Source organism: Aphelocoma coerulescens, chromosome 17, assembly GCF_041296385.1.
Source record: "Aphelocoma coerulescens isolate FSJ_1873_10779 chromosome 17, UR_Acoe_1.0, whole genome shotgun sequence".
Lineage (NCBI taxonomy): Eukaryota > Metazoa > Chordata > Aves > Passeriformes > Corvidae > Aphelocoma > Aphelocoma coerulescens.
In genome coordinates, this window is record NC_091030.1 from 6,906,674 (window position 1) to 6,919,472 (window position 12,799).

At 47.5% G+C, this 12,799-nt stretch overlaps 1 protein-coding gene and 1 long non-coding RNA gene across 3 annotated transcripts in view; one reads left to right on the top strand and one right to left on the bottom strand.

The window, feature by feature from the left end:
- The window catches only part of CFAP77 (cilia and flagella associated protein 77), a 57,067-nt gene that overhangs the window by 34,466 nt on the left and 9,802 nt on the right, over positions 1–12,799 (top strand). Inside the window, exons 4-5 of the mRNA XM_069031743.1 lie at positions 11,245–11,347; positions 12,547–12,642. Of these exons, the coding sequence (XP_068887844.1) occupies positions 11,245–11,347; positions 12,547–12,642 (199 nt within the window). The remainder of the gene's footprint in view (positions 1–11,244; positions 11,348–12,546; positions 12,643–12,799) is intronic.
- LOC138119649 (uncharacterized) overlaps positions 1–12,799 on the bottom strand; it is a 44,063-nt gene that overhangs the window by 20,282 nt on the left and 10,982 nt on the right. The window lies entirely within an intron of this gene.

The following is a 12,799-nucleotide window of genomic DNA, read 5'->3' on the forward strand; positions in this document are numbered from 1 at the left end:
CTCAAAGCCTCTGAAAGTCCTGCTACTGCTGGAGCCCAGGGGGGTTTCTTGCTCTGTGCACGTCTGGACCAGGCATTAGGTTTCATTTTAAGAGCGAGATAATAATCACTACCAGCAAAATAACAGCTACAAATTCTAGAGAAAAGACATGATGAACAGCACTGTGTATTTTACATGATAGTAAATGGGCTTTGCATATGCAAATTGAATGGATTTTAAAATGGTATTTAATGACAATTTTCGTAGCAGACATTAACATTAATTGCATCAAAATGAAAATGTAGCATTAGCTTGCTGTTAGCTGCAAATGCCCCAGCTATAAAGCTTTATCTTTATCAGTATCAGCCCTCACCGATGTGACAGGGCTGCTCTGCAAATTGCAGGCAAAAGGGCTTTTATGTTGCAAAAGTATCCCCCAATGTAGACCAAAATCAACATCAATTTTGCTTTATTTCTTCATAAACGGAGGTTAAACGGCTGCCTGTAAGAAGCCCAGGCATGCTTCAAAAGTTTTAAGGAAAATCTGCAGACCCCACAACAGCAGAAGTAGTGAGAAAGGGCTTTTAATTGAAAGTTATTATGGTACAACTTGCCTGCTCCTTAATAGCTACCTTTTATGCAGACTGATTGTATTTATCCCTTTACTTTAAAAGCACATTATAGATAAAACCGAATTATTGGGATTATCAAGGAGTCGTTACAGCCATTTCGGTAAAAGTGGGAGTTTAACACACTTTTCCATGACTGGCAAGTTAAAGAGACCAGCTTTGGTGAGCATTCCTGGGACAAGCTGGTCCCTGGTCACAGCAAGACCTATTTTCCTAAAAATGACCTGGTTGTCAGTGGATTTAAGTTGGTTTTGGACTCTAAGCCCTGTTTGATATCGTGCTGCTGCCTGGGAAGCTGCTCCCAAGTAAGGCACATGCTTGTCTAGGGGCAGAAGAAAACAGTGGCAAACAGTCTTTTTCCATGACTCCAAGCACTCCATGTCTTTTAGAAATAACAGATCTGATCAACATCTCAGGCACAGTGAAGTTTTTCAGCAAGAACAGCGCCTGCCTGTCATCCCCCAGCACAGACAGTGTGGCTGAGGAGGCCAGAGAGCAAAGGTGCTTTCCCATGGCACTGGAAGCAGCTGGAAACACACTGCCTGATGATGGGGTGCTCTGGGACAGCCCAGAACCTCAGTGCAGATCCTGCTCAGTCTGTACCCACAGCCCTGGGAATCCCACACTGTGGGAATTGCAGCTGGTGCCAGCCCACAGCCTTGGGGCTGGGCTGCTTCCCTGGGAAACCAAATAACTCAGCAGCTGTCACAGGACCATGGCTGTGGGCAGTGGGTAAGGGGCAAGGGGCTTCTAGAGTCCTGGCAACTCATCTCCAGCCCCTCCTCAGGCCCTGGGCTGTGCTGCTAAAGGCTTCTGTCTCCTGGAGACACCAGGATCAGGAGTTCTCCCCAGGCTCAGAGGCTGGGGCTCTCCTGGATCATCCCAAATAGAAACAAGCACAAAAGCTGAGGTTGCTATCAGTGCCTTGTTAATATCTGCCTGGCCCTGCTGCTGCTCTAACTTAGATCACTTGTGCCTCTGCTTTCTGCTCACGGTGTGTGGAGCATTTCACCAGGCAGCCTCAGACACTGCATCGAGCTTTCTGAAGCTTTGAGGTCTCTTTCCTTTCTTTTCCTGGGATATTTACCTTCAAAGGTCACCCATACCCCTCTACAATTCCCCCCGGGCACCTTCCAGGGGAGAGAAGCAGCGCTGCTTTTTGCTGATTCCCCACCCCATTCTCTCCCTCCCTTTTCCCAGAGTAATGTTTGCTACGAATCATGTGGCCAGCTTTGTTGTGAGAGTCATAAAAAGGACATTTTTCATCTCTCCTTTTTCCTGCTCTCGCTCCCTTCTCTCTCTCAGTACCAGACAGAGATTTATTCCTTCCCTGATGCCTGTGGCATTCAGAGCTGGGAGGGGTCAGGGGAGGCACTGATGGGACATAATAGATAATGCAGTGGTTCCCCAGGGGCTTGTCCAGCTCCGGAGCCGATCCATCAGCAGGCAGTGCTCGTGCCAAGGTCAGCAGTAACGAGGATGTGGTGGGCTCCCAGCCTCTCCCGTGGGGCATCCTCCAGCCAGGCTCCCCCAGTTCATGCTCCAGCTCTCTACAAGAGCTGCCTTGTGCAACCACACTTTGCAGGAGAGGACACATCTACTGTGTGCACATGCTGGGCTAACAGCACACAGGCTCAGCTTCACCTGCCCCAGCCCTCATCCCACCACACACAACTCCACAGGCGCATCTTCCAAGGAAAATGCCTGTCTTTGACAATCCCCTCCAGGAGCTAAACACCATCCACATGCCCTGTGCATGACACAGGACAGAGCTGCTGAGGGTTGCCATCCTCCCAGGTCTTTTCATTCAAAGTAGCCCCACAGCACAGTGCTGCTGGCAGGTGTATCCAGCCCCCATACTCTGCAAAATGACCTTGTTTTACAAGGCAAAGGCTGGAGGGCACTGAGTGGGCTGGGGTTTGATAATACTGGAGACCTAAAGGCACAGAGGGTCTGTGAAGTCCTCCAGGATCTTCTTCACTGGTGTCACTCCAGCCTGCTATTCAAAGTGCATTTGGAAACCCCAAGAGATGTCCAGACCCACATTTACCCTCCTGACCACCTCTTCTGATTGAATTTCACTGTGCACTGAAATTAGGCAACATTAAAGGATCATTTTTGGAACTAGAAGTAAACACAAAGATGTGGATGCTGTCTACAGCTAGATTTTAGATGCTATTGATCTGTGCAAGGTCACACAAGGAGTTTGAAGCCAGAACACTCCAGCACACAGCTGGTACCCCAAGCACCAGTTCTCTCCCCAAGAGTGAGCAGGGCAGAGTGCACCCTCAGCATGGACACACTGCCCAGCACTGCCAGGGCTGCTCGGAGAGAAAAGCTTCCAGTCACCTCTTGGTGAGTGTCCTAATTCTGCCTGCTTCATCCCAGAGCCTATTCCTGGACACAAGGACTGCACAGACGTGCCATCCTCTGCCATTCTGCACCTGTACCTGCTCCAAACCCTGCATGGCCATAACCCTGCCTCCCACGGGCTGCCATGCACTTGGCAGTTGGCCTGGAGGTTGGGCTGACCTTGGGTGTGCTGGCAGGATTTCCCTGGCACTCTGTCATCCCCATGGCTCCTGCCGGGTCCCCCCCACCGTCTGCCTTCGCTTCGACTGTCCCTTTCCTGAATTTCACATCCCATTTTCCTTCTGTCTTCATCTCCTGCCTCCATTTCACCTCCCATTCTCTAAAACAGCTCTTAATCCTTTGGCAGCTGTTTTCATCATGTTCCTGCAGCAAACTCACCTCTCCAAAGCGTTTGGTCACTGCAATCTCTCTTCTTCAAATTGTTACACTTGGCCAAGGGCATCAGTTATCCAATACCTCCTCTTTAATTGGTATCATTTGCAATTGTCCCAGTCTTTCCCCTTCCCTGAGAAGAGAGATATCAATGCTCATGTACTGCTTAGCAAGTGGCCTTTTCACCCAAAGTGTCTGTGCTGTTTGCACACAGCCAGAACAAAGTTTAGGAAGCTGCTCAAGAGGTGCTGAGGTATTTCCACTGATAGGTTTATTTTTGAGATACTTAAAGAACATTTCAGGTCGTTAATATATGGCTGTGGAAAGAAAGCTAATCTAGATGTAGACCAGCTGCAAAGATGTCAAAGAAATAATGTTGGAGAGCAGAGGGTGTTCCTGGAAAGAACCCACCAGGAAAAGATGGACAGGCAATAAAATTGAATATTACAGCAAGTGTGCATCTGACCCATGATCACTGGAAGCCAAAGAGAGTGTAAAGCCACCAGAATCCTAAAGATTAGGGCAAACAAAAGTTTTATACAGAGAAAAAAACCCACTGAGGACTGACAAAACAGATTGTAAAAATGTAATACAGTGACTGGAATCACTGTCAGGCTCATGGCAACAGAAAAACGCAGGCAAGTTAAAAAATACAGGACTCCCATCAGATCGGATAATTACATATCCTATCCAATTCCACAGTGAAAGGCACTCTGTGTCTCTGCCACCATTCTCACATTGCTAAGATAAGACTTTCTATTTCAAGAGTAGTTTTCTTCTCCTGGAAATGTTCCAGGCTGGGTAGGTGGTCGCATCACTACCACAGAGCTCCCAGCCCCGTCCGCCTGCGTCGTGCCCAGCGGCTGCGGCAGCTGCTTGGGCAGAAGGACTTGTTACAGCCTTCAAAACATCCTGAGTGCACCACAAAGGTACTGATTCCCCTCCAGAGTGGTTATTTGCTTGCTGTAAGAGTTTCTGACTACTTCAGGCTGACAGCTTAAGAGAAAATAAACAGCCAAGTCATGGTTTGGCATAAGGTTCAGGTCCTGCACATCAGCCACAGAGCTGGGAAAAAAAAAGATCTGAAGGACAGATTTAGATCCCTTATTACCAACTAGTTTACACTGAATAGGGAAGTAATTTACTCTCACACAGACTGGCTGTTGTCTGTGGGTTTAGCTCCATCAATTACAGTCAGCTGAAAAAATTCTTAAAAAATTTTACCACCTAGAACTATTTCTGGCCACAAGTGGACCTTTTTCTTTGCCAACTTTTTCAGCCTGTGCAATGGAAACCTGGGTCGGGGGAAATAACCACAGAATCCTTTCTGTGAAGAGAAAGCTTTTAAGCCCTCATCAACATCTTTTCCTTTCAAACAAAGTCATGTTCCCACCCAGCCAGAGAGATTCAAGCATGGGATGGAGGTCAAGGGAAAGACCTTGTGCTTTGATTTCTTTTGCTCAGCATTGGAGGTTTTTTTTCTTGGTTTTTCACTCGTTGGGATGTTTTGCATTTGTTGATGGCTGCAGACTGAGCATTGTTCACTCTCAGCCATAGATCTGGACCTCCAGGCAGAACAGCTCTGTCCCACAACCACATCCCACCTGAGTTTCTCAGAGGATAATAGCAGATAGCACAAGACAAATGTGCTGAAGACAAACCTAAATAATCTTCAATTAAGTCAGCCAAAGGGCATCTCCAACCCTAAAATCAATGCTAGCACACAAATTCCAGCTTGTCAAGCCAGTTATTTAATGGATAAGAGCTAGCTTGGTGTCTTCACTGCAAGACACATGTTTCCATATGTGCTTTTAGGACCAGTGCAAGCAAACATCTCACTCGGCCTGGGAGGGAATAGTAAAGCAAATTGGTGCTCTTGTAACCATGTGTACTCCTAAGTACAGCTATGAGCATCTGATAAATCTTTTAAAGTGCATGTTTACAATGGATTTTATTCTTTTTACTGTTCTATACATATGAGCCCTCTGAGCAAAATAACAGATCCTCTGACACTTAGAAGCCACTGCCTCATTGGCTGCCTGCAGTGAAATAATTTATATTGTTATTTCCTCACCCAAATTACGAGGATTGTAAAGAAGCTTCAGAAATTCCGAGTAATCAGTGCTTTGGAGGCACAGATCCCGCAGCCACCACGCAGGTGGAAGACCCACTATTGCAACTGAGAGTTTTGCCAGCCCAAAGACTGCAAAAAAAATTGGTCCCTGAGTGTTTTCTACCAATTTTTCTCTTGTTATTTTCTTCAATGGTTAATGGAAAGCGAGGACAAGTGGAGATCATTTAAAGATGATCTTTCGGGCCTCTCCATGGGTTTACTGCCAGGACCTATTTAGAGAACCATAAAGCTGTAAGGGGCCTATAACTTTACTGTATAGTCCACAAGCTTCTTAGGAAAATGAAGAGCCTTTGGACTCACATCCAGCTTGTTTTGCCGTGTGTCCCTCTCCTCACAAACACACCCACACACGCGTGCAGGGACTTCGAGCTGCTAATTGAATTCACCCTTGTGAAAGCCTTAACAAATTGTAAGTGACCTTTTATACAAATTTCAAAGTCAAGAATTCACCACTAACTGCACATCCCTCTTCTGCCATTCACTGTTATGCAAAACCCACAAACAATTAAAAGAAATAATGAAGAGCCCAGCGGCCCTCTTTCCTAATTAGCTGCAGGAGGCAGTGCTGGGGAGTTGGTTAAGTGCTTCAATTACCTCGGCCCTCCTCGCAGCCCTTGTTAGAAGAGACAGGTCCACGGGCCAAAGGGGAACAATTAAGGCGAGGCAGAGCCCGGCAGTTTGCAGGGGGATGCCGGGGCCGTGCCGGCTCTCGCTCAAGGGCCAGAGCTGTAATCATACCCCAGCTTCCTGCTGGGTTACACAGAGACAAATTAATGGGAGATAGATTGCTACCTGCAGCCCATCAGTAACGAGGGAGGAAGGGAGGCCATACAGCACTACAAGGGAGCTGTAATCAGAATTTTCCTGTGCTCTCAGCCCCCTTTCAGGACAGAGGGACCTGAGCACTAATGTCTCACTGCTGCCTACATTGGGGGTACCCCCACGGCCCCAAACAGAATCACAGACCCCAGCTTGTGCTTTATTTACTGAAGTTAATACCTGTGGTAGCTGCCCCAAGGAGCCCCACGCTCCAGAGATGCTGCAGACCAAACTGTTCCCCAGTAAAAAACTGGTTGGACTTGATCTTGGAGGTCTTTTCCAACCCTCATGTTTCTGTAAGAAACCAACCTGAGCTGGTGGCCTGACCACAAGCCATGGGGAGATTCTGTAAGGACGCTTCTATCACAGCACAAATCCTTCCCAGCATGAAGTGAAAAAGAAAGGAATACAAAGGTAGTGCCCCTGTAGCTGTTTCCCCTGTGGACTGAAGGCCCCAAAGACAGACCCTGACTGTGCAACAAAAGCACATCTTAGATGGAAGGACACCAGCAAGGACCAAACCCCCCTGAAACCTCATCAACCTTTCAAGAAGGGGTTAAAGTTTCAGCGTAAGCAGTGGTGCAGCAATACAATTTTAATGTCCCAACCGTAGACAAATCCCATTCTGTGACTGATCTGTTGCATAAGCACCAGTGCAGGGCCAGATCCTGCTGCCTGTAAGCTGCCACTGGAATGGGAGCAGAGTTCTGGGCACAGCCCCAAGAGCTGCGCAGCCGCCGGGGAGCCGATGCCTGTGCGTGTCCTCTGCTCCCTGCTCCACTCCCAGCCCCAGCCCGTCCTGAGCAGCAGCAGGAAAAGCACTGCCCTGGCTGCAGAGCCACACACAAACCCCATGGGCTGCGCTTTGCACTAAAATATTTACATGCTTTTGATTTATACAAGGAAAAAAAAAGCACTCACAAGTTTTTACCCTTTCACAACACAACTTAGCAATCAAATTGATTGCACCTTTCAAGCTGGTGTAAACCCCCTTCCTGAGCAAAGTCCTTTCTATCCACTTTTGCGAAGTACCTTATTTTGCAGCTGATAGATAAACCTTTGAAAAGAAGTTTGAGGGGAGACTGACAACCTTGAAACCTCAAGAGCAGCATGGCATTGACGGGTGCGGCTCCCTGAGCTGAGTATTATAGATAGATTTTAATTTCATTTTAACAAAATAGCTGTCTCCAGTGGAAGAAGCATCAAGAGCTAAATGAGGACCCGTCTTGAGCTGAATCACGTTGAACAGACCTCGGCACTGTCATTGATTTTCTGGGAAGAAAAAAAATGCCTCTGGCTACTAAACCAAATTAGTAGTCACTGATGACCAATTATTTTGCCCCACTGTGAACGGGAAGGCGTACTAAAATTCCAGTTTGTCAGACCCAAGGCTCTCTTCTCAAACACCTTTCAACAAGCGTGTACCAAAAATCCCTCAGATGGTTCTGACGCCTTCCTGTTTTCGGCAACTTCTCCTTCTCCAAAGTTTTAATGAGCTGCTGCTCTGAGGATGGCCTGCCAGAAAGTGAGCCCTTCCCAGCACGGTAGAGCACTATTTGGCATTGGCACAAATCACAGCTGTCAGGATTTATACACACATACACAAAAAAAGTGTCAGCCTAATGTTTGCAAATTATAATTACCATTTCTCTTGCATGTCCCTGGTGCCTTCATTTTAGATAAATCCCAGCTCTGAGGTATCAGCTGCAAAGCACTGAAGGCTCATATTGAATAGAATAGATTTAACTAGTTTGTAGCTCATTTAAGGCCTACACTGTTTTATTTTAATATTGTTAATACTTTATTATACTTTTAAACACTGTTTTCACAGTAAAATAGCCTATTAGGAGGCTGCAGGTTCTTTTCTAGGAGATGTCTGGCAGACTAGAATTCCACATCCTATAACCAAGTTAGCAGGTGCTTGTCATTTCAGTTGAAAATAGGTCTGTACCCTGACTCTTGAAAGTAAATTAGAGAGATTCTATTAAAGAGACAGGAACTGTTTCAGGGATAATAGTTTTGAAAATGTGCACAGATAAATTTTAAAATATTTAGGAAATGTCAGCATTAAAAGTGGCTCCAACTATTTGACTATAAAAGGAAGCAGATGAGTATTTTTTTTCCCTACAACTATAAATAATTTGTTACATCCTATCAGAACTTCTTTGCCTTTCCCTTCTGTGGCAGGGTGCTTGTGCCAAAACAAGGAGATCTGAGTTACTCTGAATGAGATGGGGTTTAATGTGCAATAAGCATTTCCAGTGGATGCTTCCCCTGCTCTCCCCGCAGCATCCGCAGACAGCAACGGCAAAACCCTCCCTGTTCAGGAGCGACATCTGGGCAGGGTGACAAAAGGAAAGGGAACACACAAGCCATTGATCCCCGTCCTTAAGTAACACTAAGGCAAAAGGACATTTTCCCAAAGGCCAGCTGCAACTTAGAGCTGTCACACTGCCAAGCAGCACCGATATCGGGGCCAAACTCCCCGTCCACTCTGCTGAGATCAGGCTTTGACCTACAAAGGAAAAGCCGCCTCGCTGAGATCTCTCCAGTAACCTTAAAGAGGTGTTACCTGATATCCCCTGCTCTTCCCCACTTTTTCAGTGTTTCTCTCAAAGGAGGAAAAGCCAGATGAAGCCTCACATCCTCCAGCGCCACCAGGGCTTACATGGATAACCGAGCACACGAGCCATTCCCACTGATTTGAGAGAGGCAGTTCATGCGTGCATCATTCCAGGCATGATTCTATACTTTGCTGGATCAGGACTTAAATGTGATTAATCACACGGCAGGGAAGGATCTCTGAAGAGCATCAACCCAAATGTGTCCTTTCAAGCATTTACTTACAAGCCAGCTGTGGACTAATCAGTCACCAACTGGCTGGTCCACTGGAGATGGTAAAAGTCACCTCCATAGAGATGTGAAAACACATTCAACTTCCAAAAAAAAAAAAAAAAAAAAAAAAGAAATCAATAATCAAAGGCTACACACAAAGGCTCAGTGCTTTCCTGCATCCATCCCTGCTATTCCTGCACACCAGGAAAGCTCGTGCCTTGGAGAGCAAAGGGACAGGAGCAAACAAGCAATGCTCACCACCACCAAGCACTTTACACCCCACTACAAGAATGGAGACCCACACAGATAATAACACACTTGACCACACGTTTGCCACATCTTTTAACCTTTTAAATATATTGCCCAGCTCTGATCAGCATGAACTGCCAAACTGGAAGGGAACGAGGGGAAAGAAGGGACAGAGGGTAAATGTCAGTGTTGCCTTTGGCACCGGGTGTCTCCAGATAACAGTCTGGAGCAGCAGAGCTGATTTGTAAGTAAAGGCTTGAAAAGCCCTGCAGCATGTGATCTATGAAACAGGAGGCCTGCAGAAGGATGTCTCCTCTGATATGAATGTCCCCTTGGGATGTATATTGCTGGATTGCACATCCAGTATCATTAGAAAACACGACCATAGATTAGGCTGTTTTGAAGCATGTGGTGTGCAATAATTAAGTAATAAAAGTCACCACGGGGGTGAAGGAACAAGAAACAGAAGAGTTACTATTTGCATACACAGTGCTGGCACCCTCCGTGATCATCAAGGATTCTCCAGGCTGCTAAAAGCTGGCAGCTGTCAATTCTGGACCCAGTCCTGCCATAAACCACAAAACACCAGCTCACTCTGTGGCACTGGGCTCTTTGCAGGAACAGGTGGAGCTGGTGGCCCAGAAGCAGCCCAGCAGCTACCCCAAGTCCCAGTGTCCTGCAGCTGGTCTGGACAGGCAGGGAAAGCACTGACTCTGTTATGAGAGCTGCAGCTGAAGGCTCTGCAGGCTACAGGTGGGAGCAGAGCTAGAGGTGAGAGCTCCACAGTCATCAGCTGCTGGCAAGATGGGAAAAATCCCTCCTCAGCAAGGTGTGCAAGGACGAGGACCAATAAAACTTGAGCTTGAAGTCCTTCATCACCTTCAGATGTTTGCTTCTGGGAGGAAGGAATAGCAGCAGAACCACAGGAATTACTGATTTGTTGTCCCTGCCAGTGCCAGGTCTGCCTCCCATGGTGGCTGATGAAGTATCCTCACTTGCAAGGAGCAAGGCTCAAAGATTTCAGGCTGCAGCTTTGCCACAAGCTGGTCAGGTTAACACCAGCTCAGAGCAGCTGAATGGGACACTGGCCAACAAGCAACTGCCTTTTTACTCTTTTTCTAGAACCAGGTCATGTGCAGCTCCTCTCTACTTCTGTCTCCTCCTTGCTCCCTGGCATCCTCTTTCAAGGGGCAAATACACCTGGTCTGTGCAGCTGAGGCACCAGACCAGGGCTCAGCATTTCAGCTCCCCTTTCTGCTGCAGACACCTGACCATCTGCATTGGGTCCATTTTTAGCCCTATTCAGACTGCTTAGGATAGCACTTAACTCCTCTCACCCTATCCATCACTGCGTATTTGCAGCCTTTGGTGCACCACATCAGAGAGATTTTAATAGCAAAAGCAGTCTTATTTTAGCAAAACACACTTGGCACCCAGTGGCTCTTCCCCTGGATGGAATCCAGCCAGAGCTGCTCCATTGGGGACCAGCTGGGAAGTGCTCTCCTGAGCACAGCCCAAAGTTCAGCTGCAACCTGTGGTGTCCCGTGGTCCTTCCAGCACACCAGGGCTCAGACAGAGCTGCTGAAACCTGCCCTGCAAAAGGTTGTGCAAAAAGAGAAATTGTTCCAGTTCTGGGGAATGCCCTGGCACAGGTTACCACAGGTGTGTGAGAGCTGTGGTGTGTTAACTGCAAATGAACGTGAGTTTGAGGGTTCTTGAGGAGGAGAAAGCCTTTCCCAGTGCCAGGCTTTATTCACCTTCTCACCAGTCACTTTCCAGTAGCAGAGAGATGAACCAGGCACGAGGGGGTAAATATTATAAGGATTATATCGCTGTCTTTTCAATGTTTTCCAGTCCTTCCACTCCCTTTTTTGACCTCATGCAACACAGATACAAGGAATTGTGGATGGAGAGCCAGAGGGCCCGGACAGTAGTCCAGCACGTGGTAAAGAAAAAGGTGGGAATACTCCAGCAATGCTTTCCCCTGCTGTGCACAGCACTTCTGGGCACAACCCCCCGCTGTCCTACCCCTTGATGGATGGATATGTGGGTCTCTCCCAACCCTAGGAAGGGCTCTCAGCTGGGAAAACATCCCCCCTGACTACTAAAAGGCTGATGAAGCCTAACAAAGATGAGCAGCCCCCTGCCAGGAGCCCCACAGGCTGTCCTTTGAACATCAGCTCTGCTCAGGTTACCTGTGACAGTGGCCACAACAAGTTAAGAGCCAACAAATGCTGAAAGGACAGCCCCAGCCCTGAGCCTGGCGTGGTTGATGCCAGCACTCACAGCAGTTGTCACAGGGTAAGGCTGTGCTGTTAAACACACCAACATTGTAACACCATTTAAAAGCAGCCAATGACTTTTATTAGTTAATAGCTCAAAGAAGAGTCAGGCTAATATGGTAATGACCAACTTCAATGGGCTTACTGCCATCACAAACTGTACTTTATAGTTGAAATGCAGGAATACAGTGTGCTTAATTAGCAGCTATTTTATGAATACACGAGCCTGGGATGTTGGAAAGTGCATCCCTACTTTATCTATTAAAGACTGATGTTTTTAATCACTAAGTTGCCTCCATCAGGCTCCCAAAGCCTGCAGCCACCAGTTACTGAGTTGAGCAACACAAACCTGTATCCTAGACCACAGAGCAGACAGGTTCCCAGGGCTTCATCAAGTGGCCAAAACATTCACCAGGTACCTGGCTTGTGCTGGAACCATCAAGCACTGTGAGCTGCAATTAATCAGGAGAGCAACACACACCAGCCAGCCAGGAAACCCCACTATGGTCATCCCAGTTAGGCATGAGCCACTGCTGTAGCTCAGGGCACAGGGCTTCCAGTGGGCAGCAGTCACCTCAGTGGGATGCTCTATAAAGCAGACACTGAGAGCTGACAGCAGCTCGTGTTTCTCTCATCAGCATATTCTAACTACCAGTATTGGCTTCATGGACATGGAAAACTCCCCAGATCAGGCACTTGTGATCATCAGCCCAAAGCGACTTTTGGCCTCATCCATCCCAGTGTCACTGCATTGTGTGACACTGAGCTGATGTGCGTGGCTCTGCAGCTGTTTGAGCCCACTCTTGTTCACCTTTGGTTGCAGATAAGTGAAGTGCAGCTGTTTGAGCCCACTCTTGTTTCTCTTTGGTTGCAGATCAGTGACGTGCGTGGAAATCGCACCACGTTCCTGCGCACGCACCCGCTGCCCGTGAAGGAGGAGTCCTTCTGGCACCCACAACGCTTCGAGAAGGTATGGACCCCCCCCCACCCCATCCCACATCTGAAGTCAGCTCTTCTAGGCCTCTACAAGCACTTGAGTGAGCTCAGGGACACTCTAACCTTGCCCACATGCCTCAGTAACATCCTTAGCACACAATGAATGAGGCTCTTAACTCAAAGCTCCCCAT